Below are 27,917 nucleotides of genomic sequence, written 5' to 3' on the forward strand. Positions count from 1 at the left end.
TTACAAAGCGCTAGTCCAAAAAACAGCCCTGGTGTTACAGCAGACACACACCAACTCCATCAGCTGCTCAGCCGTCAGCTCAAAGACAGAGAAAATAAGAGCTGTGCCACTTTCCTGCAGTACAACAGTGTCTGCTCAGCATCTGAGCATCAGAGATTGAGCCCCACTGATGCACTCCTCAGTGTCAGTGCAGCAAAGGAGGTAGAGAGGAGAACAAAGGCTACTTCAGAGGGAAGCTGCCTTTACAAAGCTGTTTTACTTCCCTCTTGCCTCTCCCACCACCCCATTTTGGAATGCCCACGTGATTTTCTTTCAGGTTAATCTAAGAGAAACGCTGATCAGAGTAATTCAGTGCAGTGCTGCAGTTAAAAACTGCTTTTGGGATGCTCCCCTCGGAACAGAAATAAAACATTAAGAGTTGTAAAAAACAGAAACAACTCACAAACCGGAACAGCGGAAGCAACTAACAATTCTGATCTCTAAATTCAAATGCTTTAAAAGCAAAACTCTGCAGAAGGGGATCATAATACTTATGCATCAGCTAGGGACAGCCCTTCCTCCTACTCAAAGCTTCTCACACCCTGCCAGCAAGTCATGGGGGGCCTTGGAGGCTTGGAGAAGGACAGACAGAGAGCAGAGAGACTAATAGCTTGGGTTGGAGGTAACCTTAATGATCATCTAGTTCCAACTCCTTCTGTAGGATCGGGCTGCCCAGGGCCTCTCCAGGGATGGGCACCCACAGCCCTGGGCAGCAATGCCAGCTCCTCACTGCCCTCTGAGCAAAGAATTTCTCATATCTAACCTAAGTCTCCCCTCTTTTAGTTCAAAGCCATTCCCCTTTGTCCTAATGCTAATAGAGGCCAAGTATAAACTTCCATAAGAATCTCAAGTGCACCACCAGATGAAACAGTGCAGGTAAGAGAAACTTCGGTGCTTAGCAATGAAAACCAAAGTAAAATGGCAGGTGGCACAACAGATGTACAAAGATTTGAACTGAGAGACTCCAGAACGGGTGCACAAGCCACACTGACCCATTGTACTGCCCTTGTACCAATGCACAGAATCCTACCCACCGCGCTCCTCCGTGGGCCCCACCAAACTCAGCTGTGACCTCCAATTCAGGCTGTACTACCCCAACCCCAGCTACAGACCTCAGCCCACATCCCACAGCCCCAGCTCAGCCCTGAGCCCTGCCTCAAGCCACACAGCTCAGACAGACTTTAAAAAGAACTTTATCAAAGCTCCAATATATATTATTTTTGGCCTCTAAATATCCGAGAGTCAGCACCTATTCCTGGCTCTCCAGTGCTGTTCTGTAACCCCAAGCACTGAATCTTTCAGTGCTAGATTTTCTGCTCAGCTCCTACAGAAGAAAGAAAAAACTTCAGATGCCTCAGAGATGGCTTTAGGAGGGACCTCTAACACGGTGGCCGAGTGCTGGAGGCGGTGCTTTAGTTGGTATCCATGCCGTCACACTCTTCTTGGGGAGGAGATGGGGCAACATGTTCCTCGTTGTTTCGGCGCTGATAAAACAGCACATAGGCAGCTTTTGTCTACCAAACAAAAAGCAAAAGAATTGGGAAGACTGAAACAATCCACGTAGCTTGGCTAGAAACACGGTGCCCAAAGAAAGGGACCGCACTTGCAGCATGAACTTGGATTAGCTTCAGGCCAAGTACTCACCACTATTTGGTCTTCTGAAGCCAACGATACGCTGCTGTCATCAAAGTAGTACCACTTGCCATTCACCTTGTTCTTTGCATAGGCAGTGTCTGTTGGGAGAAGAAACTTCAGGTTCAGGGAAGCACTGCACCAGTGACATCTAAAACTCAAACCAGTCGTGCAAGGTTGTCCAAGAGCTAGCTAGCTACAGTTTCATGTTTGACACTGTACTAGAAAGCCTTGGTGAGGACTGCTGTAAATCACAGTGCACAGAGCCCTTGCATGAAAGAACAGGAAAACAATCACTCACAGTGGCCTACTCCCATGGCTCCATAGTGATTGGAAACTGCAATGAGGTCGTAGACATAGGAGCTTCCTCTCGGGTCACAGACAAACTCAGACATGTTTAAACCCCTGGAAGAAAATCCAGAAATATCAGCATGCCAGCAATCTATGCTTCCACATCAGAGAAGCTCCGTCAGCAGGCAGCACTAGTGAAGCTAAGTGTTATGCTCTGATGTTCAACAGCTTGATGTTTTCAGTGCAGAGACCCAAACATTAGCCCTGCCACACAAGGCAGGTCCTGGTAAACTCATGGGGTGCTGCAAAATGATTGAGGGAGGGACCAAATGAATAACAGCTCTGAGCATCAAGTCTCCATATGAAAACTAGCTCAAAGGAAGGATCCTACCTGATAGGGAATTCAACAACGGTGTCAAGTTTATCCCTCCAGTATCTGCTGTATGAGAAGCGTTTTAGATGCACCACCAAAATCTTGGGCAGAGACCACAAGTCAAACTTCTTTGTGGCCTGCTGATGCTTCTTACAGTTAGGGCAATACCTGAGGAAATAAAGTACAAATAAGAAAACTGAAAGATGTCAGAGGATACATCAATAGTGTGGTTCAATCCCTGCCTCACAGAAGGCCTGGCTTGTGGAACATCCAATTCCTTGGAGGTTTCCAAACTACCACTTGCTTTCAGTCTGCTGGTAAAACATCCTACTGGACCAGGGATCTGAGTAAAACTAAGAGTGCTTCAGGACTGGTACAAGCTGGAAATAAGATAAAGTAGCCAGCTGCTTTCACTGCTATCACAAATGCTTCCTCTGATGCTGTCTGAAAGTCAGACGTATGGTGGGGAATCACAAATAGATCAGTCTCTACATACACAGTGCCTTTTTTAAGTGCACACAGGAAACAAGGAAAAAAACCACCACTTATTAGCCCATGTCTGCAGCCTACTCAGTGACTGACCATAAAACAGACACATCCCACAGACTAGAAGACAAACATGGGAAATTATCAGAAGCCTGGGACAAATCATCTGATCTCAAGCAGTTACAGCTTTTTAGAATAAAGAAAAAGGGAGAAAGAAGCTCTTACCAAGGGTCATGTTCACCCAGAGTTTCCATTGTAGTAAAGAGCTCTATGCAGTCTTTAAGGGCTACCACTGCCTTCATCTTCTGTGGTTGTAACACACTTGTATGCTTCTCAAAAGCCTAGTGAAAGAGATGCATGTTTTATTCAATTCACATAGACCTGAATTCCTGCCACTGTGAAAATGAACGTGCCCAAGTTCACACTGCTGGAGATTTCCAGCCCCCTTCACCCACCCAATCATCCTGAGCCTCCAGCCATCCCTTTCTTGCTTTGTGAATGGTCCTTTTCACTTTCTCCACCCTCAGTTATCACTCTCCTGCACACTCCTCAACAAACAGTAACAGATCTGCAGGCCTTATCTTGACCAACTCACCCCATGTTGATGACTGCAGCCTCTATGCAGAGGGCCACGCAACTTCAACTGTTTGTTACTGTGATCTATTCTGTGTACTATGCCATGCACTAGGTTTACACATAGAACACTTATGAAAAGAGCATACTACAACCTGTGCCTCCTGTTCATCAAAGAGCAGCCTCCGTGTTTCAGAATCCCAGTCAATAGCAAGCGTAGAAAAAGCTAGAAGAAACAAGAAAAAACTTTTGCTGCCAATTTGTTGGAGCAATGAAGAAGAGGAAGGATAACAGGACAATAGTTACCATTCAATTTCAAGAGTTTTCCTTCTACGATGGAGTTTATCTCAGAGGTCCCGTATAAATTCACAAGGCTGAAAGTGAAATACTGCTTCTTACAAGGCTGCAGGTCTCTTGTTGGCTCAACCTGCATGCAGCCCTCAGGGGGGCAGGGATCAACTTCTGCCAGCTTCTCCCTGCCTTCCTGTCCATCATCCTGATGCTCCATCTCTTCAAAGTCACCTGGCAAAATTTAAAACAAGTCCAATATTGAAGCCCGTCAGTGAAAAGTTCAGACTGAAGCTGTATTTTATCCTTTAGCAAGGCCAGGCAAAACATCAGGGTTCACATCCTACTGTCAGGCATGACAAAATACACTCAATCAACACAGGTTGACACATCGCACCATCTGACAGCACACTCTAAGAAACATCCCAAAAGGCTGCACTTGGTTGTTTTCATAGTAAGGCAGCCCTCTGCCACAGTGCTATATCATCATTACGTAGTGCTAAAAACTACCTGCAGGAGCTCAAGCCAATTACAAACAGCACAAACGACATGAGAACAAGATCTTCAAGACCAAAATGCTTCCAAGTAATTCTGAAAAGATTTTACCTTCAGCCACACTGCCAGAGCCATTGCATGCTCCTCTGTCTGGACAAGGTGCGGAGTATTCTTCTGCCACGGGGAGTTTCACATAGCGACTTAACAGAGGGAACATTTTAATCCCACAGTTGTAACAAAACGGTACAACACAACAACTGCCCCTCCTCTGTCAATCCCCTTGGTGAGCCACAATTCATTATGCACAGCATCAAAAGCTCTCAAACAAAACCAACTCAGTTAAGTATATGTTCTCACTGCTTGTACCTAGTTTAACAGGTGTTGGATGGAAAACATAGAAGCAAGTTATGGTTGAGAGCCCTCACATTTCCCAAGCAGTGCCCCTGATCTGTTTTGCAGCACCAAGCAGGTAACTTCCCATGGGACCACCACCTGTATTATCTGATGGGAAGCTTTGACAGAGCCCAGACAACCAGGACCTCAGGACATCCCTGTGGCCTGCAGACAGTAGCACAACGCAAACACTGGTTTGTACCCCACAAACAAATCCAGGAAAAATCTTCCTATCAATAAGGATTCAGTGATCCTGGCATAGTCTAATTCAGTAAGCTAGCACTAGAGTCTTGCACTAAGGTATAGATGTGACTTACCTGATCCGCTCCAAAACAACACCGTACAAGTGATCCACAGTGAGCTTGTGTTTTGGCACAGATACCAGCAGTGGCTGACCAAAGAGCACGGTCCCTGAAGTGCTGCTGGATTGCCTCGCTGCCTTCTCCCGAAAGTACACAGACAAAGTAATGTACTCTGAACCATCTTCACTTGGCTTGCAGACTTCATATCTGTTCAAAAGACAGGCATGTCCACAGGTTATTTCTACTGCCAAGAAGCACAGCAGGAAGAACCAATATAAGTCAGTCCAACAACTCTCTCTGCCAGGATCACCTGAGAACAATAAGGGTTGTACTCTGTGCCTTCAGACACAGCTGCTCCCTGCCCACTTCCTATGGCTCACAATGGCACAAGGTATATACCTGCCAATCACTTGACTGCACTAAATGAACTTTTAGATCACCAAGACAAGGTTTGTTCTGTCTGGAGAAAGAAACCTTCTCAGTCCCTTAGGTCTTACATTCTCCCCCAGCCTCCTGCTCCATTACAGGTCTGAGCTTCAATCACCAACCAGACAGGGCTTCAGAAAACCAAGAGTATGGAAACATCTGCTTTACAGAAAAGTCCAGGAGAAAACGTTCTGGAAGAGAAGCAGCTCCAGAGAGCAGTGAGAAGACTGAGACGGGATTTGTGCTACTGCATGCAATAGAAAAACCACATATTCGCAAATAGGAGAGTCACAAGGAACCACGTGGTGCGATTCTACTGCATTTCTCACTCCCTATGTGTCTTTCAAGACTATTCATCGCAAAGGACCTATCCCCAGGATTTCCACGTCACGCTGCTCTTTAGCCTGGTGAGCCGCCTGTCCCAGACTCACCTTAAAACTAAAGAAAGAAAGGTTTCATGAAAGCTGTCACTACACGTAACTGAGATGACAGTCACACGTCTGGACATACCCACAGCTCTTGCACATTAGAGATGCCAATTCCTTTCTTGCAAGAGCCAAGAAACAGGTTTTTGTCCCTGTGTCCAGCACTCTCTTGCAGAGCATGGAGTAGAACAGATTTCAGAGTTGCAGTTCTGCTCTGTCCTACTTAAACAAAAGCCCAGCTCCCAGCTCAAGGCCACAAAGAAAAATATCCCTCCAAGAACAGAAGAGACAAGAAGTGGATCTAACAGCTCACTAAGAATGGCTGTTGATGTTTTCTATGCCATCAGCGCTGTTCAGTTAGACAACAGAACTATAAAGAGAACTATTTCACTTAGTAATGTAACACTCAGTCATTGAGTATCACTTACAGTTAACTCCAGGTTCCAGGAGACCCTCTGGGCTGGTCTCCCACAAAGCAGACCCATATACAACATGCCCAAGGTGCCTACATTCCTCATTATTCCAATGACTGCCTTTCACACCTCCTACAATGCTGATCAGAGGAGCCCCCAGCAATACCTCCATCCTCACACAGGTCCTGAATGAAGCCCTGCCTCTGTGATGGCACAGAGGGGATTGAAAAAGCCAAGGATTACTCACATATCTCATATATCTGTACCCCTGCAACACTCCCCAAAAGAGCACCTCACAAATTCCTGACTAGGAGAGCAGCCCTCTGCCTGCTCCCTCACAGAACAGCTTTTACCCTAGCATTAGAAATGTCTCAGAGCCTGCAGAGCTGACATTATAAACCTATAGGGCTACATCAGACTATACATCTGATGGGGACTGGCCAGCTGCCTTTATAATTCACGACAAGTCTGCAAAGTGCCTGAAAACAGCTAAGTGACAGCAAATCAGGATGGCTTTGATCAGCCTTCATCCTGCAAAACAGCAGGAAGCTTCAGGCTATGGCTGCCACTCGGAAAGGAGGCACCGAGCAATGAATGAAGCAGCTAACTTTTGCCCCCCAGTAAATTAATGTCAAGCAAATGCACGGGAGCATGGAAAACTACAGAAGGACTATAGGAAAGGCCGCTAATAGCAGGAAAGGCTCTCAGCTAAATGCCAACCTAAAATATGTATATATTAACTATAACCCTATAGTATGCCATTCAAAAACTCTCTCCAAAATGCTGTGATGTGAAGAACATTAAACACAACTGGAAAACACCGCATGGATCAAAGGTCAGGGTATCACAACAGCAACCAAGAAAACAAGCAAAAGGATGAGGGAATTCAACCAGCGTCATTGTTCCAAGTTAAAGTTCAGTTCCGAGTTAAAGAAACACCTTTTAGGAAGGATATTTCAAACAAAGAACTTCCAAGCACTTTCCTAGATCAGACTGCTGCAGTCTCACCTATCTCAAATATGTCACACTAGGCCAGTTTGCAGCTGGAACTCAGTGCAATAGCTGCTGTAGCTCATCACAGTGACAAACCTGCCCTGCCTGCAGCCAGCTATGGTTTTCAAGACCACAACCTTATCTAAATGTAGAATGCAGCATGTTATAAGAGAAGGCAAAAAGAATAGGACGCATGGCAAACTAAACATACATTTTACGTGACTTTTATGGATTAAAGGTGACCTGCAAATCAATTTGTGAGAGCTTCGTCAGTGTGAACAATACATGTTATGTTATATGCCCCATTAGCCAGGCTAAGAGATCAGAGACACCTATGAATCTAGGCATTTTTCTTCTTAGGCCTTAGGAACTAAGAAGAAATACTGAGCCCTGCCCATGTAGAGGAGGGCTGTAGAGGCTGCCTTTGGATGGCACTTACCTGACCCCTTGTAAGCCGGCTCCAAGCTCCAGCTGGATCTCTGGGTGATGTGACATCACCAACATGGGACATGTGGGGGTGTTAGATTGGAGCGGGAGCCGGAGGTCCTATAGTGGGGCTGGACTTCACGGAACCTAAGGGAAAGAAATAGTGAGCATTGCAGTGATGTGCTGAATGCTGCGCCCTGCTTAGCCTGGAGAATGAGAGCATTCAGCACAAACACTGGGCTCGTTTTGTCAAATTGATTTGCAGACCACCTTTACACAGTGACTTTCTGGTCATTTGCCACAGATCTCCCTGACCTTCCACAGAAATATCACACCTCCAGAGAATCGCTTACAGTGCTGTGAGAAGTGGGTTCATCCCACTGTGCTTTGGCTGCACTGTCCCATGTGTCAGGCCAGAGGCCCTACTTGATATCCTAGAGCAAAACACCATTTGAGCACATACCCCCACCTCTGCTCTGCTGCCAAATATTGCCAAACCTTGCAGCAGGGCAATACTTCATTTCCAAGCCTGACATGATGAGAAAGAGAAGAACACACGTCTTGGAGAATTCTAATTCCAAACCCTCCTTCTCTGGAAAAAAACATGCGTGCTGTTGTCCTCTTACACATGGATCCATTTCGGGACGCATATGAGAGTTACTTAAAAACAAGGAGTCTGGTAACATTCACCTTTCTTTCTCTTTTACTATTATAACAGGTGATATACTACAAAAATGAGCAAACCAGGAACAGACCAGCTGGAAGGAAGAGCACATCACAGCATCCAGAACAGGTATTTTAATGACTTCCAAGCTTCAATCCCAAACGGAGCCCAAGGAGTCTCCTGCTGCCTCCATCAAAATCCCACATCTCCCACTGCTTTGGCAGGAGGTGACCATTCACTGTGCACGTCTCAGAACATCCAGGTGCACTGCAAGGTCACAAAGCTGATCTGTTTTCCCCAATCTCTAGTGTGAAAACAGGAAGAAACACAGCTCTTCTTACCACTATCATCTCTTTCAGAAGGTGCAAGTTCAATATTTGGACAGGACCTTTCACAAATATTACTTCAACAGCATGGTCTTAAACACCTTAAAACAGCAGACTTAAACACCTGTGCCAGCAGGCCCTGCCCCCCTGCAAGCAATTGGCAGTAAAAGAACAAAGTACATCCAGGCTGCTCCGTGAGTTCCACTCAGTGCCACTTTAAGCAAAGTGCTGGATGGGCAGTGACACTCTGCTCAGACCCACACAGGGATTCAGGACCCATTCAGAGACCTAAATCAGAAGGCAAGGAATCACACATACTGCTGCCAAAAGCAGGGCAGCAGCAATCCCAATACTAGTACACTGGGGCACAGATTTACGGTATGAGATGTCTCCCTGCTTTCCAAATGGAGATACATGCTGCTCACTGGCTCGCACACAGTCCTTTAAAATCTGAAGCCTGTCAAAGCAATGGGATATCGCTCTCATATGCAGCCCCAGATTTGGCTTCTGCTTTCAGTGAATCCAACCTGGAGAAAATACTGCAGGAGATTGACCACTGATACTGAAACATCTCAGTCCTCAGGCAACTTAAGGCAGTGCTGAGAATGGGAAAGAAGGCAAGAACTGCCAGGTTATGTTACCACAAGGCCCTCTTAAGCTTCAGAAACCATCACACCTTATTTCTCTTACCAAAAATGTTAATAAAACAGTCACCAAGGCATCAGCTAACAGCTTCAGTTCCCATACCAAGAAAAGTACCGGTAATACAGTGTAATATTACAATGCCACAGTCCAGGAAGAAGGGGCAGCCTGACCCTTCTGCTCTGCTGCCCACCCAGACAGCGATCAGCTGGGCACTGAGCACCAGCCTCAGGGCACAACGACACCCATTGGGATGGCAGCTGCTGGTGAAACAGGAGCCCTGGGGCTTCCCGGTTCCCCCAGGCACTGCACGCTGGTTCTTTGCAGTCTCAAGCTCTAACAAACAGCCACAGACAGCTATTAACACAACCTTGTTTTGCTTCTTCAAGTGGGAGGGCGGAGTACATTTCAGATGAGGACACTATTGCCCACTTAAAAGGAGGATTTAAACACTGGTAAGACGCAGGGATGAACCTTCTGTTCATCACAGCTTCTCTGTTTCCTTGCTGTGGAAATCAAGTACAAACAAATGAATGACAACAGCCAGCAAAATCCATAGGAACAAAAAAACACCACGGGACCCCACTGAGAATTTTGCAATTTTTAAATACACATTTTGAGAATGTGCATCTGAAGAATCTTTCTGAATGTGCTGCACTGATTCAAGTCAGTCTTGAATCGCTTGGTTACTTGTAGCTCTTTCTCCAGTGAAAGAAACTTCCCATCTAACTTAGAAGTTACCTAAAACACGGTGACCAGATGTACTCATTGCAGGATGCCAGCAGGGAGGTCAAACCATTGAGGGGAAAGGAAGTACAGATGGTCAGTATATAAGAGGAAATAGTTTGAGTATGTGAGATGGTGACTATTATGCTCATTTAAATACAAAATGCCTTATGGTTCTAGAAAAGATCCTTAATTTAAATGAGCTTGAGGTCCTCAAGTCATCCTATGGGTTACATATATCAACTTCAAACCCTTCTGGGGGGTTTGTACCTGAGAACACAACACACAAACAGTACCATCATTAGCAGATCTCCCTTCCCAGCACATCTTTCTCCAGCTGAGGGCTGCTGTAACTCTCCATCAGGTTTGCAGCACAGCAGGCACAGTGCCCTGAAATGGGGCAGATTTCTCATCTGATTCTAACAGAAGTAGCAATATTAAAAACCTCACCTTTCCTGTGACTCATGTTATTGCATGAGGCACTTGAGTGATCTGAACAAATCTTAGGAAAAAACAGTACTTTCCTACCACAGTAAACAATCAGCCTACGGAGTTCTTTGTATATAAATCATTACCTTCTCAGCCTCATTCAACGCTACAGAATGTCTTCTTGGGATTCATTCTGCGGCAACACCCACCCAATGTAATACAAAAGAAACACTGGATGGTAACAGTGCCAACCTCCCCTTCCTTGGCTTTTTAAGTTGTGAATTTTGGGTGAAACTGTAGCTGTAAAAACATTACGCATACTTTCTAATAGAAGGCAGCTGCTCCCCTTCATTCATCAGTACAAAGAGAGTTTTCTCTCATGAACAGAAAAGAGACGCATCATACAGTGCCAACAGCATATATGCCCAACTCCATCACCGCTCAGCACAAGAGAATCTTTCACATGACAAACATTTTGTGGACTCCACAGGCACACAGAGCTGTGCTTCAGGTCATACGAATCAACTCTTCTTCCACCCCTTTTCTGAAGAGCTAGAGATAATTTAAACCCAAAGAACAAAATACTTTCTAGAAGGCACTCAAGTTTTCCTCAATGACTTAAATATTTCTCAGCTATATGGAAGGATAAGACATTCCCCCACATCCTAGTGCTATCAGATGATGTAAAGTTAGTCCCCCTCCTGCTTATAAGCTCCTTCAAGCACTGGAAGGTCATAGCGAGGTCTCCCCGGAGCTTTCTTTTCTCCATGCTGCACCCCCAGCTCCCCCAGCCTGTCTCCATAGGAGCTTGCTGAAAACATCTTGAGAGGGGTTCCATGGAAAAACAGGATTAGCCAAGTTTCCTCCTGCTGCCTCTCCTCTTTTTTGCAGGGCTATTTTTAACCCAGGTCAGCCAACTGCTATGACTCACAACATGACCTCATTTACAGTTAGGTCTGCATGCAAGGACAGGGCGACTGCAAATAACAACACACGGAGCTGCAGTTCAGCTAACACTTCCTTTTCCGTGCAGGAGCAGAGAGAAAATCAGACACAACAGTGATCTGAGAAGGAATGTGCAACAGGTTACACACACAGGAGAACATTTCTGTTGCAATGCAATGCTCCTCAAAGCCATGGGAAGACTGCCCTGCTGGGAGAGGGACAGCAGGGAGCATCTCCACACTGGACTTAGGGAAAGATCTATGGAACGCTGTGCTTCCTGCTCTTCCTAGGCAACTTAGCCAGCCTGATCTTCAGCTGCAATTGAAGAAAACATCTGATGTGACAAGAACTTTCAGAAACAGTGTGGTGTGACTTTTCAGCAGTGAGTTCACAATGGATGGCAGGACAGAACAGCACCGAACAGTGTGTCACAGCATCCCATTCGCTGCACCCGAGGACATCACCGCACAACACTTTTGTACAAACAGCAAGCTTGCACTGAAATATCCTCACAGGAGAAAGAGGGGGCTTTTAATGAGGGTCTCATTGGATCTCACAAGCTCCTGCTCAGCAGCTAACCCCCAAGTCTGCTTTGTATTTCATGTGCAGTATTTTCCATATCTTACCAGCTGCTACAGAACAACATGACCTTTGCTCTCCACCCGGATGACCCAGCTGCATCCACCACATGCATTGGAAACAAAAAGCACAGCCAAACCCTCAGCTCCACCGTAGCTCCAACCCTACATCCCCCCCAAGGCAAGTCTGCCCATGGTCCTTTGCAGCTGGACACAGAGCAAGCACTGGTCTGGCAAAACCCCTGCCATGGTTAGCTGGGTGCTGTAACAAACTTGTTGCTGTTACAAAAAGCAGAAGGCAACAACTCAGACTTCACTCTGCCCTAACAACACACCCAAGGTGCTGGACTGATCTGGAGCATAAACCAGGCCCTAGTTCAAGGACTGAGGCCCAAGAGCAGGAGCCACATGGAAAGGGTCTATGGGAAGGCTTAGATTTTGAGGGGGAAAAAAAAGGATTAAGGTTTTATATCCTGAAACCAAAGCAAATGTTTCATAGCACTCTTTTGCATCGTGGCATCTTCCCACTTTACTCACACAAAGATGTCATCTTTTGGCATGATATGATTTAGACCTTCATCCGCCTGGAAGATTTTGTGGAACCGATGGTTGTACACATCTGTCACCACCATCTAGAACAGCAAGTGAGAGTTGCAAAGAGAGTATAATAAATATTTACATAAATAAATGCAAGCTAAATTCAAGCAACACTTTAGTTTTTCCCATGAGAATTTTCAGCACCTGTATTATCAGTGCTCCGTTTCCCATAACAACACCAGGAGCTCATTGGCTGCTTTCATTAAGATGGGTCAGAAAAACAAAGCATGTAACAGACTGATTTTACAGAGGTGCTGAGGAGATGTGATTCTACAGCTGCAAATCAGTCTGCTGGAAACAACAGCTCAAATCTAACATGTTTTAGGCAAAGATCGCTCACATCTACAACTCGCTGAGAAAGACTGAAGCACTACAATGGTATCCTGAAAATCCTCCCCCCCACCACCTACAAAATCATTCACTTTATAAAAAGCTCACCCAATTCCTTTGTTATTAGAAGGGCATCCAAGGGGAGGTGGCCTCAAAACAGACTGAGCATCTCAGGTTACTAAGAAATTACACTGTCAGAAATGCTGGGGGGGGAGGTAGGTGGATAAACAGATGTTTTCTTGTTCTTTTAATGGAGAGTAGTAACAAAAATATATCCTTCAGCTCATTCAATATTTAAAAACTGAGACATCAAAATGCCTCTAGAAGACCAAAGATGTATCAATATTACTACACTGCATTTTATCCTTACATTTTCTGCAGGAACCCCAGAAAGTTTGGAGAGTGAATCGCAGAGATCTGAGATGGCCCCCATCATTGGCACCACAACCCGGTACTAAAAAGGGAGAGAACAATGCTTAGCAAAGGCAAAACAAACGTATGTACACAAAGCATGTATACGAGAACACAACTTGGAATGTCTAGTTCTGCTGAAGGTCACTGCCATCCTTTCTTCCTCTGGGAATCAGAACTGTATGTTTTAAAGGACTCAAAGGCACACATTCAAAAGGACAGACAGGCACACATTTGGAGGGAGCCCCATGGAGCACACTTGCCTTGACTAAAAGGAGTTATGTTTCATTGTGATTCACCAGGATCTTCTTGGTTATGCCATCCACCTGTACCCCCACCTGTGGCCATCACAGGCTCACAGTTCACGTTCTCTTAGCACAGCCCACATAGTGGGGCTCTGTTTCTCCTTTGTCACCCACCAGAAGTGAAAGATAGCAATGTATACCTCCAGCATCCCAACTGGGAGATCACAAAATACCCAGAATTGCTGTCAGGGGGACAGCAGGTGGGATGTGAGACTGAACACAGCCAATTCCACCAGCAGAGCTCCAGCTGCTGCAACTTTGGTTTATCTCAGTTCTTCAAAGCACCATTTACCCTTTCAGTCTCTATGCTACTTGTTTATGTTACTCATCTCTTCAATGAATCCCTCCTCTGTTCTTTCCCTTCACAAAACCTTGGTGATGTGTAGAGCTGTCCTTGATTTCATAGTTGTACAAAAAGCAGGATGAAAATTCACTGCCAACTTAGCATACATCTCTGCCGCATCTACCAACCCCTTGTCCCCAAGATCATACTCTCTATAGAAATCAAAGACATAAACTTGACCATGCAAACACATTACTGCCTTCACAGAGCTGTGTATCACACAGGTAACCACACCACAGGAAAAGTTAAGCCATCCCCTTCAAAACCTAAGAGAAAGAGACTCAGATAAAGAAATCCATGCTTCAGTGATGCCTCACCTGGACAGGTCTGCGCTGTGGGTCTGCATATACCAGGGTAACCTCCAGCAGACGATCTCTCTTCAAAGGCAGTGGGAGAGTTAAGTAACAGAAGGGATCAAAGGTCACAGAAACCTTAGAGCATTTGGGACAAACAAGGGTTGATTTGAAAAGACCATGAAAAATATCCACAATGATAGAATCATTTCTCAGTCTGTGGTTCTCCCAGGCTTCTTTTGCTACAACCTATAGAAAGAAAAGAAATTAAGTATTAACTCCCACAAACACAAGGCACAGCAAGCACAGGGATGGAAGCAAACTCAGGAAGTTAATACAGAGAGAATCTTCACAGAAAGGTGGGTGTACTCCATTTCCAGCCTAACACACCTGGATTTTTCTCAGTGAAACTAAGACTGTGTCAAGCCAGAAGTACAGCGGCTTGAAAACAAGGTAGAAATTGCTTTAGTTCCTACACCAGGAGAAGTGGAAGCACCTAAAGAAAATGAAGCAGAGCTGGGCATCCTCTTCACCCCACAACCACCACCACTGCTTGGAGAAAAAAGGGAATAAATGTACTTCATGCATTGTTGCCACATGCATGAATAAGCAAAAAATGTTTAGGCTGTTTTTTAGCTAGGTGGATAAACAGTCACATATACTTCCTAGAACAAAGAACTGTTTTACCTGGCTTTTATGAGTCTTACTGCCACCCTGACTGTGTATTTGCTGTGGATTCTGCACTTGTCAGCATTCTGCAGTTGTTTGTACCAAGACAAAAGTCAGAAGGCTGACAAGGAGGAACGTGATTTCACTTACAGGAAGAAAGACAGTCCACTGTTAAGTGTCTCATTTCAACATGAGCACAGTTTGCCAACTTCAGAGAAACAAAAGTGCCTGTAAGGTGCTCTCTTATCAGTACTGACAGAAGATTAAGGTAGGGGGTGAAAAATGAACATGAGATTTTTCAGGCCTCTGTCAAGAAAATGGCATAAAAGAATTGTTTTTCCTGCATATTATTTTTCTGTACCCCTTTAGTGTGGGTAACTGGAGCCCAGTGTGTAAAACTGCTTTTATATCCATAACACAGCACCAGAAGGGAGATAAAAACAAGACAAGCCCATGCAGGAGATGCAGTTGTTTCACCAAATGTTAGGAATTCATCAAGGTCCACAGCAGTACCACGTTACAGTGATTTCAGCTCTGCATGAAACTTAGCTCTTGCTTTGCTTTGTCCAGAGCTTTCACACAACCTGCTCAGTGTAACAGCTCATGGATTACACTCATCAAGAGGCCACAAGGGAGCACACCTGAGTACCCAAGCCTTCTGAGTATTGCTTACCAGAACACTGCTTACAACCCCTATGCATCCATCCAGACAATTTTTTGAGTGCCACTTCCACATGTGCCCCCACTCCCAACAAAGCCCACAGACAGTAAGCATCTGCCTCAAATTGATGCTGACAGCTGCTGCCCAGACTACGTGGAAGCTGACAATGGGCACGAGGTAGTCAAGAGAAAAGGTTATAGAGGTGACTGCAATCTACTTGTACTTAGCTTTTATATGACAAGATCAAACTTCCTTCTTTTCCACTGAAAACCTATGTCAGAATGATATGGAAAGGTACTGTCTTGCATGGCAGGAAGAAAAGAGCTCTGCTGTAATACAGAGCAACAGCTTTGTGCTTCAAGGTGTCATGAAGAACAAAAGGCCACAAAGCATAACAAGATTCTCCCTTCCCAGGTATAGTGGTCTTGCAGGGAAGGCATTAGTGTGTTTAGTGGGCAGGAAGCACCACAAAACCAATTTGCACTCCTTCAGAAGCACTGGTCAGCCCGTTCTTAAATAAAGGGCATCTTACCGAATCGGGCCTGCCATTGGCATCCTTCAACTCCAAGTAAGGTTTCTTCTTCACTCTATTCAAATCCTCATGCAAGCCATCTAGAAGAAAAGCCAAGAGCTCCTGGGAATCTTGCTGCTGGTATCCTGAAAACTGAGGAGCAAACCGGCCAACCTGTGTCTGCAACAGAACACAAGAGTTAGAGGGGGCAAGTATAAGCTGTATGCAAAAGACAGTGGAATAAAAACATCCTAGTTTCTGCAGAGACCAACCCTACACTACTTTATATTAGCAGCAGACCCCAGAGAACTGAATGCTAACAGATAGCAAGTGCCAAGATTAATTTTACCAACCATTTTTCACTTTATCCCTGAACTATTAAGTGAGAAGAATGTATTCAGTGCTTTAACATGGCAATCTGAATTAGGAATGTTAATTCACAAACCTGCACGTTGCATTTTTTACTTTATTTCAGAAGCCTACAGCCACAATGCAGAATTAATTACTGCACGACAGCATCCTGAAGGTGTACTGCAAGACAGAAAACACTTGCAGAAGAGCTAACACTGATTGGCTCAAAGCTACATTTGAAACCAGGAGTCACCAACAGTCTGCAGCTATTTTAAAAGCAGAAGTACAAACCCAGAAGATATAACAGGCTTATATAACAGGAGTAGCAAGAGCCAGAAACACCACAGCCAAACACAAACATCGTGCTGTTTCGAAACTACCTGTGACCCTACAGAGGACAACTTCTGTGGTAGGCAGGACTTTTGCTCCAGGTCTCAAAAACATACAACTCAGCTTAAAGTCCACACCACACAAAACCCAACCAGCAAAAGGATGTGAATTCACAGTTTCAGCTCACTGCTTATTTCATCCATTTGCAAGGTTGTTCTTCTTTGCATTACTGAGATTGCACTTACAGAAGCAAACTCTTAATGCTCCTTTGATGCTTTCATTACATTGTCCTGGAGCATCTTTGTGTTATACATAGAACAAACAACATAGTTTGAATTTTCCTAGGGTGGCTGCACAGAACTGCTACATTGCAGGGTTTGAGCTGGAAGCAGCTCTTTGTGCTGAAGCACAGCAAACACCGAACCAACAGATAACATAGCAGAAAAGGAAATGCTTTTTGCTCTCTACTTCATCATTCCATTTTTGCACTTGCAACTTGCACGCTGCTAAAAATTAACAGCTGGCAATGCTTGTGACCTTGCCTAGTTTTATAACAGCCACAGTGATGCATATAAAAACAGCTCTCAGGTTAGAAGGTCATTAAGGCACTAAGGTAAAAAGCAACAGCCAACTTCAGGTTACAACGTTACTTTCTCACTTGTTCTTCCTTCCCCATACTCTGAAAAGTAGCTCCCTAAGAACTGAATTAACACTGAAGCAGTTCTGTTGTTGGTGCTTTCAAGACATCAGAATTTGTGGAAGGCATGTTAGCTTCTTCTGCCAAAGAGCAACACTACAAGAACACAGAGTACTTACTTTAAACATGCGTGGGGCCACATGAGATTGTCTCCCAGACCAAATCTGTTTAATGAGTTCTGCATAGGCTTCTGCAATTTCTCCTCTCATCCCCAAGGGGTTGCTGTGATTTATTTCAGCTTCATATTTATCTTCCAGGAAATAGTCGGTCAGAGGAGGGGTATTGCTCAGACACTAGAAAAATCATTAAGGAGATGAATTTACTGCACTGGACAATGAATCTGTATGACAATTAAGTAACAAATCCAACTCTCACACCAGAACAAACAGAACTAAATGTTTTAACAAATCTGGTGAGACAGAGTATTTAATAATGATAACAAAACATCTCTCAGGAAGGTGGGTTACTGTAACTGCTGTAACTGGAACGTGGCTGGAAAACAAATTAGAAAAGGAAACACCAAAGGTTACAGTATTCAAGAGACTCATTTCTCCTTGCAGATGCTACACTGGCTACTCTCATGCAGCAGATCTGCCCCCAAGTGCAATCCTTCTCTTTGGAGCAGTTTCTACCAGTTGATCAAGAATAAGACATACAAGGCTCCTCGGCCTGCAGCTCTTTGGTTTTCCTTCAGGTATTTTTGGTTAATTTGTTCTGTAACTCCAACTGACAGTTCATCAGCCTAAGAAAAGCTTCTCAATGTAACGCTGAAACCTGACCACATAAAGTCTGCAAGAGATCACAGTTCTATGTGCCCATCTCACCAATGGTGCACACGCAGGTTAAAATGTCTTCCACAGCAGATCATTTCTGCATAAACACTTTCCACAGATTCTGATTCACAATCTCCGTGAGATCACTCTCGTGCTTAATTCTGAAGAATGCACTTTTCAATCTTTACCTGTAATGCAGAATTCATGAAGCAGGTATTCCCAAGGTTACTGAGTCCACAAAGGCCAGGTTGGGACAGGGAAGCAGAGTCCCTGCTGCTGCTGTAAGAGTTGCAGGCAAACCCAGAACCTCTGAAAGAAAGCCAACACAAAGTGCTCCACAATGAGTCTACCCAGTCTCGGCCATTTTGAAGACTTGCATCAAACATGAGTAAAAGAATTGACTAACGAAAGGCACCAGCCTTCATGTTCCTGCTGCCTCACAGTGGCTAGCACTAGATACCAGGATCATGAGATACACACACTAACTTTGGAAACAGTAATTGCTACAGGCCTATTATTAACATATGTCTCAGAACACTTCAGTTTCCTCTGTTTACAAGTACACAGCACTCCATCCTAACGTAGCAACCTAGTTCTCATGTGATGAGCTGTTAGAGCTAGTAAGGAAATTACGTTTCTGCCTGGAAAGGCTGCTATCACATATAGGCAGATATAATCCTTTCTCTCATATCCCCAGTCCTCTAACAATTAGGCCAAGCTCCAGCAGTTAGCAGCACCAGAACATGTACTACTTTTGTAAGTGAGAAGGGAACAGCAGAACCTAAACTGTCTCAAAAGTAAGGTTTGGTTAAAGGTACTCAGGGGTACCAGGCAGCATTACACTCCTTTTCTATACAGGCAAGGAAGAGCAGCAGTATTCACATGAGGGACAAACACAAAAGATGATTGCAGCTCTTACCCCCTGCCCAGGCTGGAGCTGCTCAGTCCATAGGAGTTGCTGCTATCACCGTTAGTAATGACAGATGTGGCAGATGCTGTGGAGTAAGAACTTGCTGAAGGTTTTGAAGAGGTAGTAAAGTTTCTGCTACTTGCAGTGCTTGACCTGAAAGAAAGGCAAAAAGTAGAAATGGTGCTACTACTTTTATCAGCTCCAACACCCCCTGCCACAAAACCCCAAGGACACAGCACTTCACAGTTAGCCCCCCCCCACAGATTTCACTGCTATCACCTGTGTAATCATGTTTCCAAAAGCATGTCTGAACAGAAACATCAGACAGGAGTACAAAAGCAGGAGTTGAAATTCATCTTTAAAGCAAAAATCTGTTGGCTGGACCAAAATAAGAAGGCATTTCAGATGGCACAAGTAACAGGACATCGAGATTTAACTTTACTAACAAATCAGCTTGAAACAAACAAAAGTTACACTCTTAATCATCACAAAAGGCTCACCTCATGTTAAAAGCAACAACATCAGTTCTTCTCTACTTAAAACCCAAAGCAGCCACCCAAACAGAACGGTAATCAGCAAGAACCAATCAGGGTGGGCACATAGCAGTTTGTCACTGAGTTGGGAGATACAACTTCATTAAGTGGGGACAAAGCACACCACTGTAGTGGCATGCATACCACGCACACAGCAACCCTCAGCACACTGAGGCTGGGGGTACTGAAAGGGATGCACAAAGACTGGGAGAGAATAAAGAACCACCTACATCAGAAGACCAGGTTTAAAACCACCTAAGGAACCTGAATGTACTGAAGTCCACGGGATTTTATGAGATACATCTGCAGATCCTGAGAGAACTGGTGGATGAAGTTGTCCACTGTATCTAAGCAGCTGTGACAGTCCAGTGAAGTTCTCACAAAATGGAGAAGGGGAAACATTACCCCCACCTTCAGAAAGGGAAAAAAAGAAGATCCAGGGAACTACAGGCCAGCCTGGCTCATCTCAGTGCCTGGCAAGATCATGGAGCAGACAGATTCTCCTGGAAGCTATGCCATGGCACACTGAAACAGAGGTGACCGATGACAGCCAATGTGGTTCAATTCCATCCAATCCAACAGACCACAAACAATGTGAAACATCGACAATCGCTGCATTCAAAAACTCCCATTTAATTTTGCAGCCTTGAGCATTTGGATTCAGCTTCTTGTGGGCACTGCCTTGTGTTCTATCTCAATCTGCTGCCTGTGGACTTCCTTATTTAACATCCATTTCTCATACGCCACAGAACTTTAAGTGCTCAAATCACCTTTTAAGTTTCTCATCAATATAACACTTTTAGCTCCTCCAGTACCAAAATCATCTGCCAACTGTTCAGCAATCCATTAGATTCCTTCTGAAAACTCATTAACCTACTTATCACATTTCTTGACAACCTAAAAGGACGCTTTCATTTCATGTGCCATTTACCAGCATGTCAGTTAGGAAAAGAAACTTCTGATTCACACTCAGGATTTCCCTGGTGAACCACTGAGGTTATTTCTTATGAAGATACGTCCCTCAAGGCTGCTATATGGGCTCACGTTGCATTGGTTGCCAGGATTGGATTCACAGCCCCACAGAGTCCAAAACTCAGGGCTCAAGGTCTGAAACCCCAAATGTGCAACTTTGCATTTCACAGCACTGCTGCAACGTTGCCCCCATTCTGCCAATTAAAGTCAGGCATTTCAAGTTCTACCACGCAACCTTTTGAAAACCCACACAAATGGCGAGGGAAGAGAAATCCGGAGAGCAGCAGCATAAAGACAAAGATTAATCTAGTACAAAAACTGTGAGGCCATATGGTTGATAAGCAAAAAAAAGCCTCAAAAACCTGCCAAGATGAATTGCTCAGGGGGAAAAAAAGAAGGAACATTAAGAAAAGTGAGATTTTCAAGTGGTTGGAAGGCATAAGAAAGAAAAGAGCTCCAATTCAGCTGAGGGTACCTTGAGAGCACATGGTAAAATTAGTCCTTCTATCTAGTAAGGATCCAAAAACCCTATAAATGTTTCAACAGAAAAAAAAAGTAAGAGCAAGAAAAGCTGAAATCTGTATTTAAGTGGAAAAGCTGTGGCCATCATGAAATGCCACTCAGGAAGCTCACACGTGCAAGAGTCTCTCCTGCAGAGCTGACACAGTCAGCGCTACCCAAGGCAGAGCACCTGCTGCAAGAACACACGTGCTTTAAGTCAAGAAATGAAGGCCTGCCCATGAAGTCTTTGGATCCATTGCTGAGGTCCTCTGAGGTCACCAGCACATGAGGCAACAAGGCAAGAAGAGTTTCAAACTTTTAAGGGCATTTAACTATGGCATGACCTACATAGAAAATATATCAATTACCTTAAACCACATAATTTCTGGCATTATCACTGAATGGTGTATAAGGTTGAAAACAGATGCCTAAAGCGAGACAGAAAGTACTGAAAAAGATAAAGATTCTCAATAAAATATGAGGAATAGTTGGAGAATATTCAAATACCAAATGAACTACAAATGATGTTTATATGAAGATATGCCATAAAAAGGGAAGGAAATGAAATAAAATTCAGAAATGATGATGTGAAAAGCAAGCACAGGGCAATTACAAATGGACTAATAGAGAGCAACATCAATGATTCAAGAAAGAACATGCAAACGTAGTTCACTGTGATCCTATGGACATTGTCTTAACCCATTTTCCCAGCAGGACATCTCTGAAGTACAGAGTCATTTCAAAATAGGTTTCACTAATTATCCCATGTTGCCCCATTCTTCAAACATGGCTCCAGTAGGATCTTGATTTCAAATGGAGCAACTTATGAAACCTGCTGCCATTTGAACTGCATTGAACAGAAAACAATTCCTTTATCAGTATTCAATCCTATGGCCTCAGCTTCACTGGATTTTGCCTTCCACAGTATAACAATGAATAAGAGACATTTCTCATCACTGCATGTAACTTACACTCTACCACATACCCATAATATTTCATCACACCCTCATCTTACTCCTGTCTTCTCTAGAGATTAAAGATTTGTGGCAATACTTCCAGTTTTCTAATTGTTTGGGTTGCTGGATTTTTTTGTTTTGGTTAAGCTGTTGGTTCTTTTTGCAGGGGGTGGAAGGCGCACATTTGTCAAGCTGTCTGTATGCTGCTTATAAGGAGCAACTACTAGAACGTGGAGTATTTACTACTGGCAGCTTCAGAAATACAGCCTGCAATCATTTTTCTCCTACAGCAGTAGAATACTACAGATTTTTCCTGTGCAGTCTACAGAGGTAGTTTCTTAAGTAAGCTAGCTCGACAGAAATAGCACTTCTGCCTCCTAAGCACTGCAGAAACCTAAGCTATTTAATCCTTACACAGCCTATTTGAAACGGGCTTTAGGACAGAGACTGTTGCTAAAACAAGAAACCAGCTGTAGGACAACAGAAGGATATTTACGTTGAAGACTCAACATTCTCCAAATCACACAAAACAAATAAATTCCCAATAACCACCAATATCTGGGAATGCACGCTCACTAAACTCAGCAAAGAAGTTGAACTAAATAATGAAGCCATTACTTTACTCTTACTTTGCAAGGAAGGGATGCTGAGGCCACGTGCCATCTCCATTTCTCACTTCTATTAGGACAAGCTGAAAGAGAGTCCAGGTAAAAAAAGAAAAGTAACTAAAAAGATCCACTGTACATTTCACATAGTTATCGGTAGAGCAAATATTGATAACTGTGATTGAAGTATTTGACACAGAAAGAAAACAGCACACGGCCATCTAAAAACTTTAGAGATAAAGCATTGCTCAAGGAAGCCTGCCCTGCAAATTGCTGAGCATTGTCAGAATACAGTGCTACCATTTACCACAAATACTGAGAAATAAACACATCCCTTACCTCCCCATGGTAGATGTTTGCATCTTCCAGAGTGACACCCAGCTCGCTGAGCTGCTCGTAAGAGCCATCAAAATGGCTGCTCCATAACCTCACATCCTTCTCAGCTGGGATTTTAAAGACTTTCCGTACCTCTTTCACGAGAGTGGCTGTTGTGGAAGAAAACAAAGTAACACCAGAACTCCTAAAACACAAGAACTTTGCAAGTAAAAAGACTGGAAAGGCAGTCTTCTAGCATCGCTATCTGTCAGTGGCTTTTGAATAGGAAGTACACTGTGGGAGTTACAATTGCTCCTATAGCTTCTCTAGTACTTAGTGTGAAAGAAAGAAATGCAGTTATTTCAGTCATACATTTGTATGCCAAGCCCTTCATTCAATAGCATTCAGAACCACTGTGATGCTCCTGCCCAAAGGACAACTTTGGTAGAAGAGCCATGATCTGGAAACTCAGGTTCAAGAAGGAAGTGTTTTCAGTTATCACCAGCAAGCTGAAAGAAGCCTCTTCATAGACAAATTACAGCCCAAATCCATCATTTTCACATGTGAAAATATAGGAATTACACAGAGGGCACGTTTCAGGAAGCAGGAGCATAGAAAGAGCCATTGAGAAGACATCTAAAACATTACACTCAAGGAAGAGGGAATTATACATGAAGAACAAAAGACCAAATTGCTTTACATGAGCAACACAGATGTTTCTCCAGGACACTGGTTAGTAAACAACACGTTCTGCAAAGCCTTTAATGACAACTCCCTGCACTGCACAAAGACTCACTATGACTGGAAGAAACTTCAGGGTGTTCCTAACCAGAGCGTTCAAAGCTGAGTCAACACTGCATTCAGCCCAGGCTGCCTGGGACACAGCCAGACGGGTGTTCAAAGCTGGCAAGGAAGGAAAACCCTCATTTGGGCTCTGTTCAAATGTCCAGCTGTTCTGACAGGGAACATTTTTTCCATTATGTTCAGTTGCAAACGCTCATGTTTCAAATTATGACTACCATCTATTGTTATCTTGCTTTGTGCTGCAGCAAAGAACTCATTTCCTGTGTTCTCAGTAACCCTCCTCATGGGTCCTGTCAGGCTGTTAAGAGGTGCCCCTAAAGTCCTATCTTTTGCAGGTTAACCATAGCTTCCTCAGGCTCTACTCGAAGATCACGCGCACCAGTTGGTTCACCTTACTGCTAGACTTGTTCTAGTCACATCTTCCTTCCAGAGCAAGATACAAAGCACCTCTTGACAAAGCATCAGAACAGCTTAACGCATGAGAGAGCTACTTACCAACACTATCTCTTCTGCTGAAGCAGCAGCTGATCACGTTGGAAGGACTGCTGCTCTCACACAGCTTCAGCTCCAGAGGATAAACTTCAACTTCACAGTGCTTCGCATACAGACCAAATTCCATCACCTGCACACAGAAAGAAGGTGCAAAATAACACAAATAATAATATGGTATGAAAAACAAAATCAGAAAGTATAAAAGAAGCACATCTTAAAGGCCAGTTATCTGACAATGCCAGTGCAGCAGGAAGAGAAAAAAAATAGCTGAGCAGATCCATACCATCTGATGCTACAGCTTCACAGCTTGACTGTGGGACAACTGCCCTCCCCCATGCCCTGACACAGAGTATTTCTCTTTACCATTAGATCAGCTTTCAGCTCACTGGTGCACAGTACTGAACTGCTCAGTTCATAATTAATTCACACTTAACTTCCCAGCTTTGTGCTATGGTGAGTCCACCAGTATTATTACTTAACTACACGTGGCTGCCAACAAGCGTGTTGCTTTCACTTGCTATTTTATTCATTTAAATACTGTGCTCACTTCCTTGTCTTACTGTTGAGGAGAAATGCATACAGCACCACCTGAAATCCTACAACATTGGGCCCACACCTCAGGCCATAAGAGATGAGTCTTCCAGCACTTCTCTGAAGAGCTCTGGCCAAATAGCTCACTCTCTGTACTAAGCTGGCCAAAGCATCCCATTGGGCAGTGCACTCGAAGCACAACACATACCTACACTGCTACCAACACTCAAACCCCACTGTCCTACAGTTCATACATTGATGTACTCTGTAGCAGGACTTTTACAGAGATCCTGCCCCAGTCTTATTCTTATAGACACCCTGATGCGTGAATTGATCTCCGTTTAGGCAAAGAGCACTCAAGGATCACAGCTTTAAGTACATTCCTTCCAGTGCCATCTAGAACATCCTGTCACCAGATACCACCCAGGTTACGCTCACCCGCAGCACTGTGCTTGTGCACCCCACTGACCTTTCACTTCTTATTTTCTCTCACAGAATGCCACATCCCACACTATTCTGCTATATTTCTAGGTGTGTTTTTTAACAGCAAAATCCACTGCAACGGGCAGGTTAACAACAGACACTGAAGTTCTTGCAGCAATCCTAGACTCTAAAACAAGAAGTTACTTTTAATTGAGCCATGACAACCCAGACTGTTTGTCTGCAATACAGCACTTGCTCCAAGGTCTATCACTCAACAATTACGGTGCTGAACACTTGATCAAGACTAAAAACCACAAAACCCCTTTTACCTGTAAACAACTGACAGCTTTCAGTTGATTTCAGAAGAGCAACTCGTGATTCTACCTTTCAGAATGGCTTACCTACTCAGAATGCATTCATAACTACATATGCAGGAGAAAAACGCCTTATGAGCTTATAAAAGAGAACCACAAACATGTCTCTTCTTTTTGGATTTGAGAGTGCCAGAATTCTGGGAGAGAAAACAAGAACCAGGTTCAACTGCATAGGAAGTCCCCAAACCACCTGCATTAATAGGTAATTTAGCCCAGTGCCCTGTTCTGTCCCATTAGACCAATAAGATCACATGCTTGAGTACAGCCTGAACTATTGCATGCAACATGAAAGCGCCGCATTACTCCAATCATAAACCCATGAAGGTAACTGGAACAAGGTTCATGGCTCTCACCCCATGTAACCCGCTCACAGAGTGTCAATGAGGATTCAGGCACTTTAACACCAACAAGTCACATTATTGGAGACAATGAGCTAAGCGCAACCTGACGTTATTCTTTCAACACACAACTAGTGAAACAAACACCACAGAATAAGGTTAGAAGGATTTCCAAGCCCAACCATCAACCCACCATCACTATGCCCACTACGCCACGTCCCATATTTACCTTCAGAAACAGTGACTCAATCACTTCCCCAGGCAGCCTCTGTCAGTCTCTGACCACTCTTTCAGCATAGAAATTTTCCTTACTTAATCTCCCCAGGCCATTCCCTCTCATTCTATCACCTGGCAGAAAAGGCCAATCCCCACCTTGCCATAACTTCCTTTATAAGATAAGGCCTCCTCTGAGCCTCCTCCTCTCCAGATGAAACAAACCCAGTTCCCTCAGCCACTCCCCATAGGACTGTGCTCCAGATCCTTCACAGCTCCACTGCCCTTCCCTGGACAAACTGCAGGACCTCAATGTCTTTCTTTTAGAGAAGGACCCAAAAGTGAACACAGTACTTGAAATGCAGCCTCACCAGCGTGGAGAACTGGGCAACAAATCACCTCCATGCTCCTGCTGGTTGCACTGATTCTGACACAAGCCAGGATGCTCTTGGCCTTCTTGAGAACCCGGGCACACGGCTGGCTCACGTTTAGCCAGCTGTCAACTAACTCCCTCAGATCCTTTTCCTCAACACAGCTTCCCAGTTGCACTGTAATGCAACAATGCCTATAGCATTGCCTGGGGTTGTGACTGAAGTGCAGGACTTGGTGCTTAGTCCTGTTGGATTCCATCCAATCAGCCTCAGCCCCAAAGATAAGATAACAAAGGTACGCCAAGGAAACCCTGCTCCACCCAAACGTACTTTCCTCACGATGGGCTGCTGTCCCTCGATGCAGCCATACCACGAAACCAGCTTCTGCCAGGCGCTGCTGGGCACCAGCACGTAGTCCAGCTGGGCGATGAGGTGTTCCTTTAAGCTCTGAGTCTCCCCATCTGGAAGGGAGATGCACGTAAGGTCCAGCTCCCTTACAGTCCTTCCCTCCCTTACAGTCCTTCCCTCCCTTACACCGTTACCCGGGGAGCCCCGCGCAGCCCCTCAGCCACAGGCCGGCACTCACCGCCGAGCAGACACGCGTTGTCGATGGGCCCAGGAAAGAGGTTGGGGTCTCCCACGCCGGACACGTCCCACCTGTCGTAACCCACGTAGCGCTTCCAGAGGCTGAACCAGCGGCTGGCCAGCAGGTACCTGCAACACACGGCGCGGCCCTCAGCGCTGCCAGCCCGCCTCCAGCCCAGGGACAGACAGCGGCTGAGGGCCGGCCGGGCTCACCAGGACTCCCCCAGCCTCATGGACGCGGCCATCAGCGGCCTCAGCTCGGCCCGCTGCACCGCTGGGCTCGGCGCCGACCCGTCCACCGCCGCCGGCTCCACAGTCGCCGAGTCCGCCGCCTCCGGGCCGAGCTCGGGCCGCACCGTCCCACCGCCGCCCTGGGCCGCCGCCATCTTGGTGCGCTCACCTCACCGCTACCGGAAATCGGCCGCGTGCGCATGCGCTTTGCGCGGGGGGCGCCGTTTTGTGGCCACACCCAGGGTGACCGGAAGTTGGGGGGGGCGTGGTTGGGCCGGGTGGGATCTGCGCCCGGCTCTTTGCGTTCCGCGGCGCTCGGGGGGTTTAATGGGGGGGGGGGGGAGTCAGATTGGGAGGGGAATTAAAGACAGGGCAGAGCTGAGCAACGAGAGGGGCTCGTAGGAGTTATGAAAGAGCCTCTGGGAACCGCCCTTGTGGTGCTGGTGTGTTACATTGTGGAGGTTACGTGACTTATTAAGTATCATATTAAGTATCACAGCACACACATTAAGTATCACAGCACCTCCTGTTTCCTTGGTACAAACACCCAGCAGAGCCTCCTTATCTGCTCGGGTCAGAGGCAGCTCTGGGATCTAAACACAGCGCAGGGCAGGGCCGTCCATCAGG

The 27,917-nt window shown here is 45.1% G+C and overlaps 1 protein-coding gene across 2 annotated transcripts; it reads right to left on the bottom strand.

Moving 5' to 3' along the window:
- Nucleotides 1-1,216: 1,216 nt before the first annotated feature.
- USP4 (ubiquitin specific peptidase 4) lies at nt 1,217-27,474 on the bottom strand. Of its 2 annotated transcripts, XM_072347107.1 has the most exons (22): nt 27,273-27,474; nt 27,061-27,188; nt 26,805-26,935; nt 24,228-24,354; nt 22,953-23,098; nt 22,638-22,699; nt 19,056-19,199; nt 18,325-18,445; nt 17,483-17,656; nt 16,007-16,165; nt 14,169-14,393; nt 13,163-13,246; nt 12,403-12,497; nt 4,888-5,079; nt 4,289-4,377; nt 3,701-3,916; nt 3,550-3,620; nt 3,047-3,162; nt 2,354-2,503; nt 1,973-2,076; nt 1,684-1,772; nt 1,217-1,553 (listed from the first exon to the last, which is right to left on the bottom strand). In XM_072347107.1, the coding sequence occupies exons 1-22, from the start codon at nt 27,443-27,445 to the stop codon at nt 1,452-1,454; spliced, it is 2,898 nt and encodes a 965-aa protein (XP_072203208.1). In that variant the 5' UTR covers nt 27,446-27,474; the 3' UTR covers nt 1,217-1,451. The 2 variants fall into 2 exon arrangements, 1 of the variants encoding a protein (XP_072203208.1); XR_011905095.1 differs by lacking the exons at nt 1,217-1,553; nt 1,684-1,772; nt 1,973-2,076; ... (3 more) ...; nt 3,701-3,916; nt 4,289-4,377 and adding an exon at nt 7,569-7,702 and having other exon boundaries at nt 4,984-5,079.
- Between the last annotated feature and the right edge of the window lie 443 nt (nt 27,475-27,917).

The sequence above is a fragment of the Excalfactoria chinensis genome, chromosome 12 (genome assembly GCF_039878825.1).
Source record: "Excalfactoria chinensis isolate bCotChi1 chromosome 12, bCotChi1.hap2, whole genome shotgun sequence".
NCBI classification, from domain to species: domain Eukaryota; kingdom Metazoa; phylum Chordata; class Aves; order Galliformes; family Phasianidae; genus Excalfactoria; species Excalfactoria chinensis.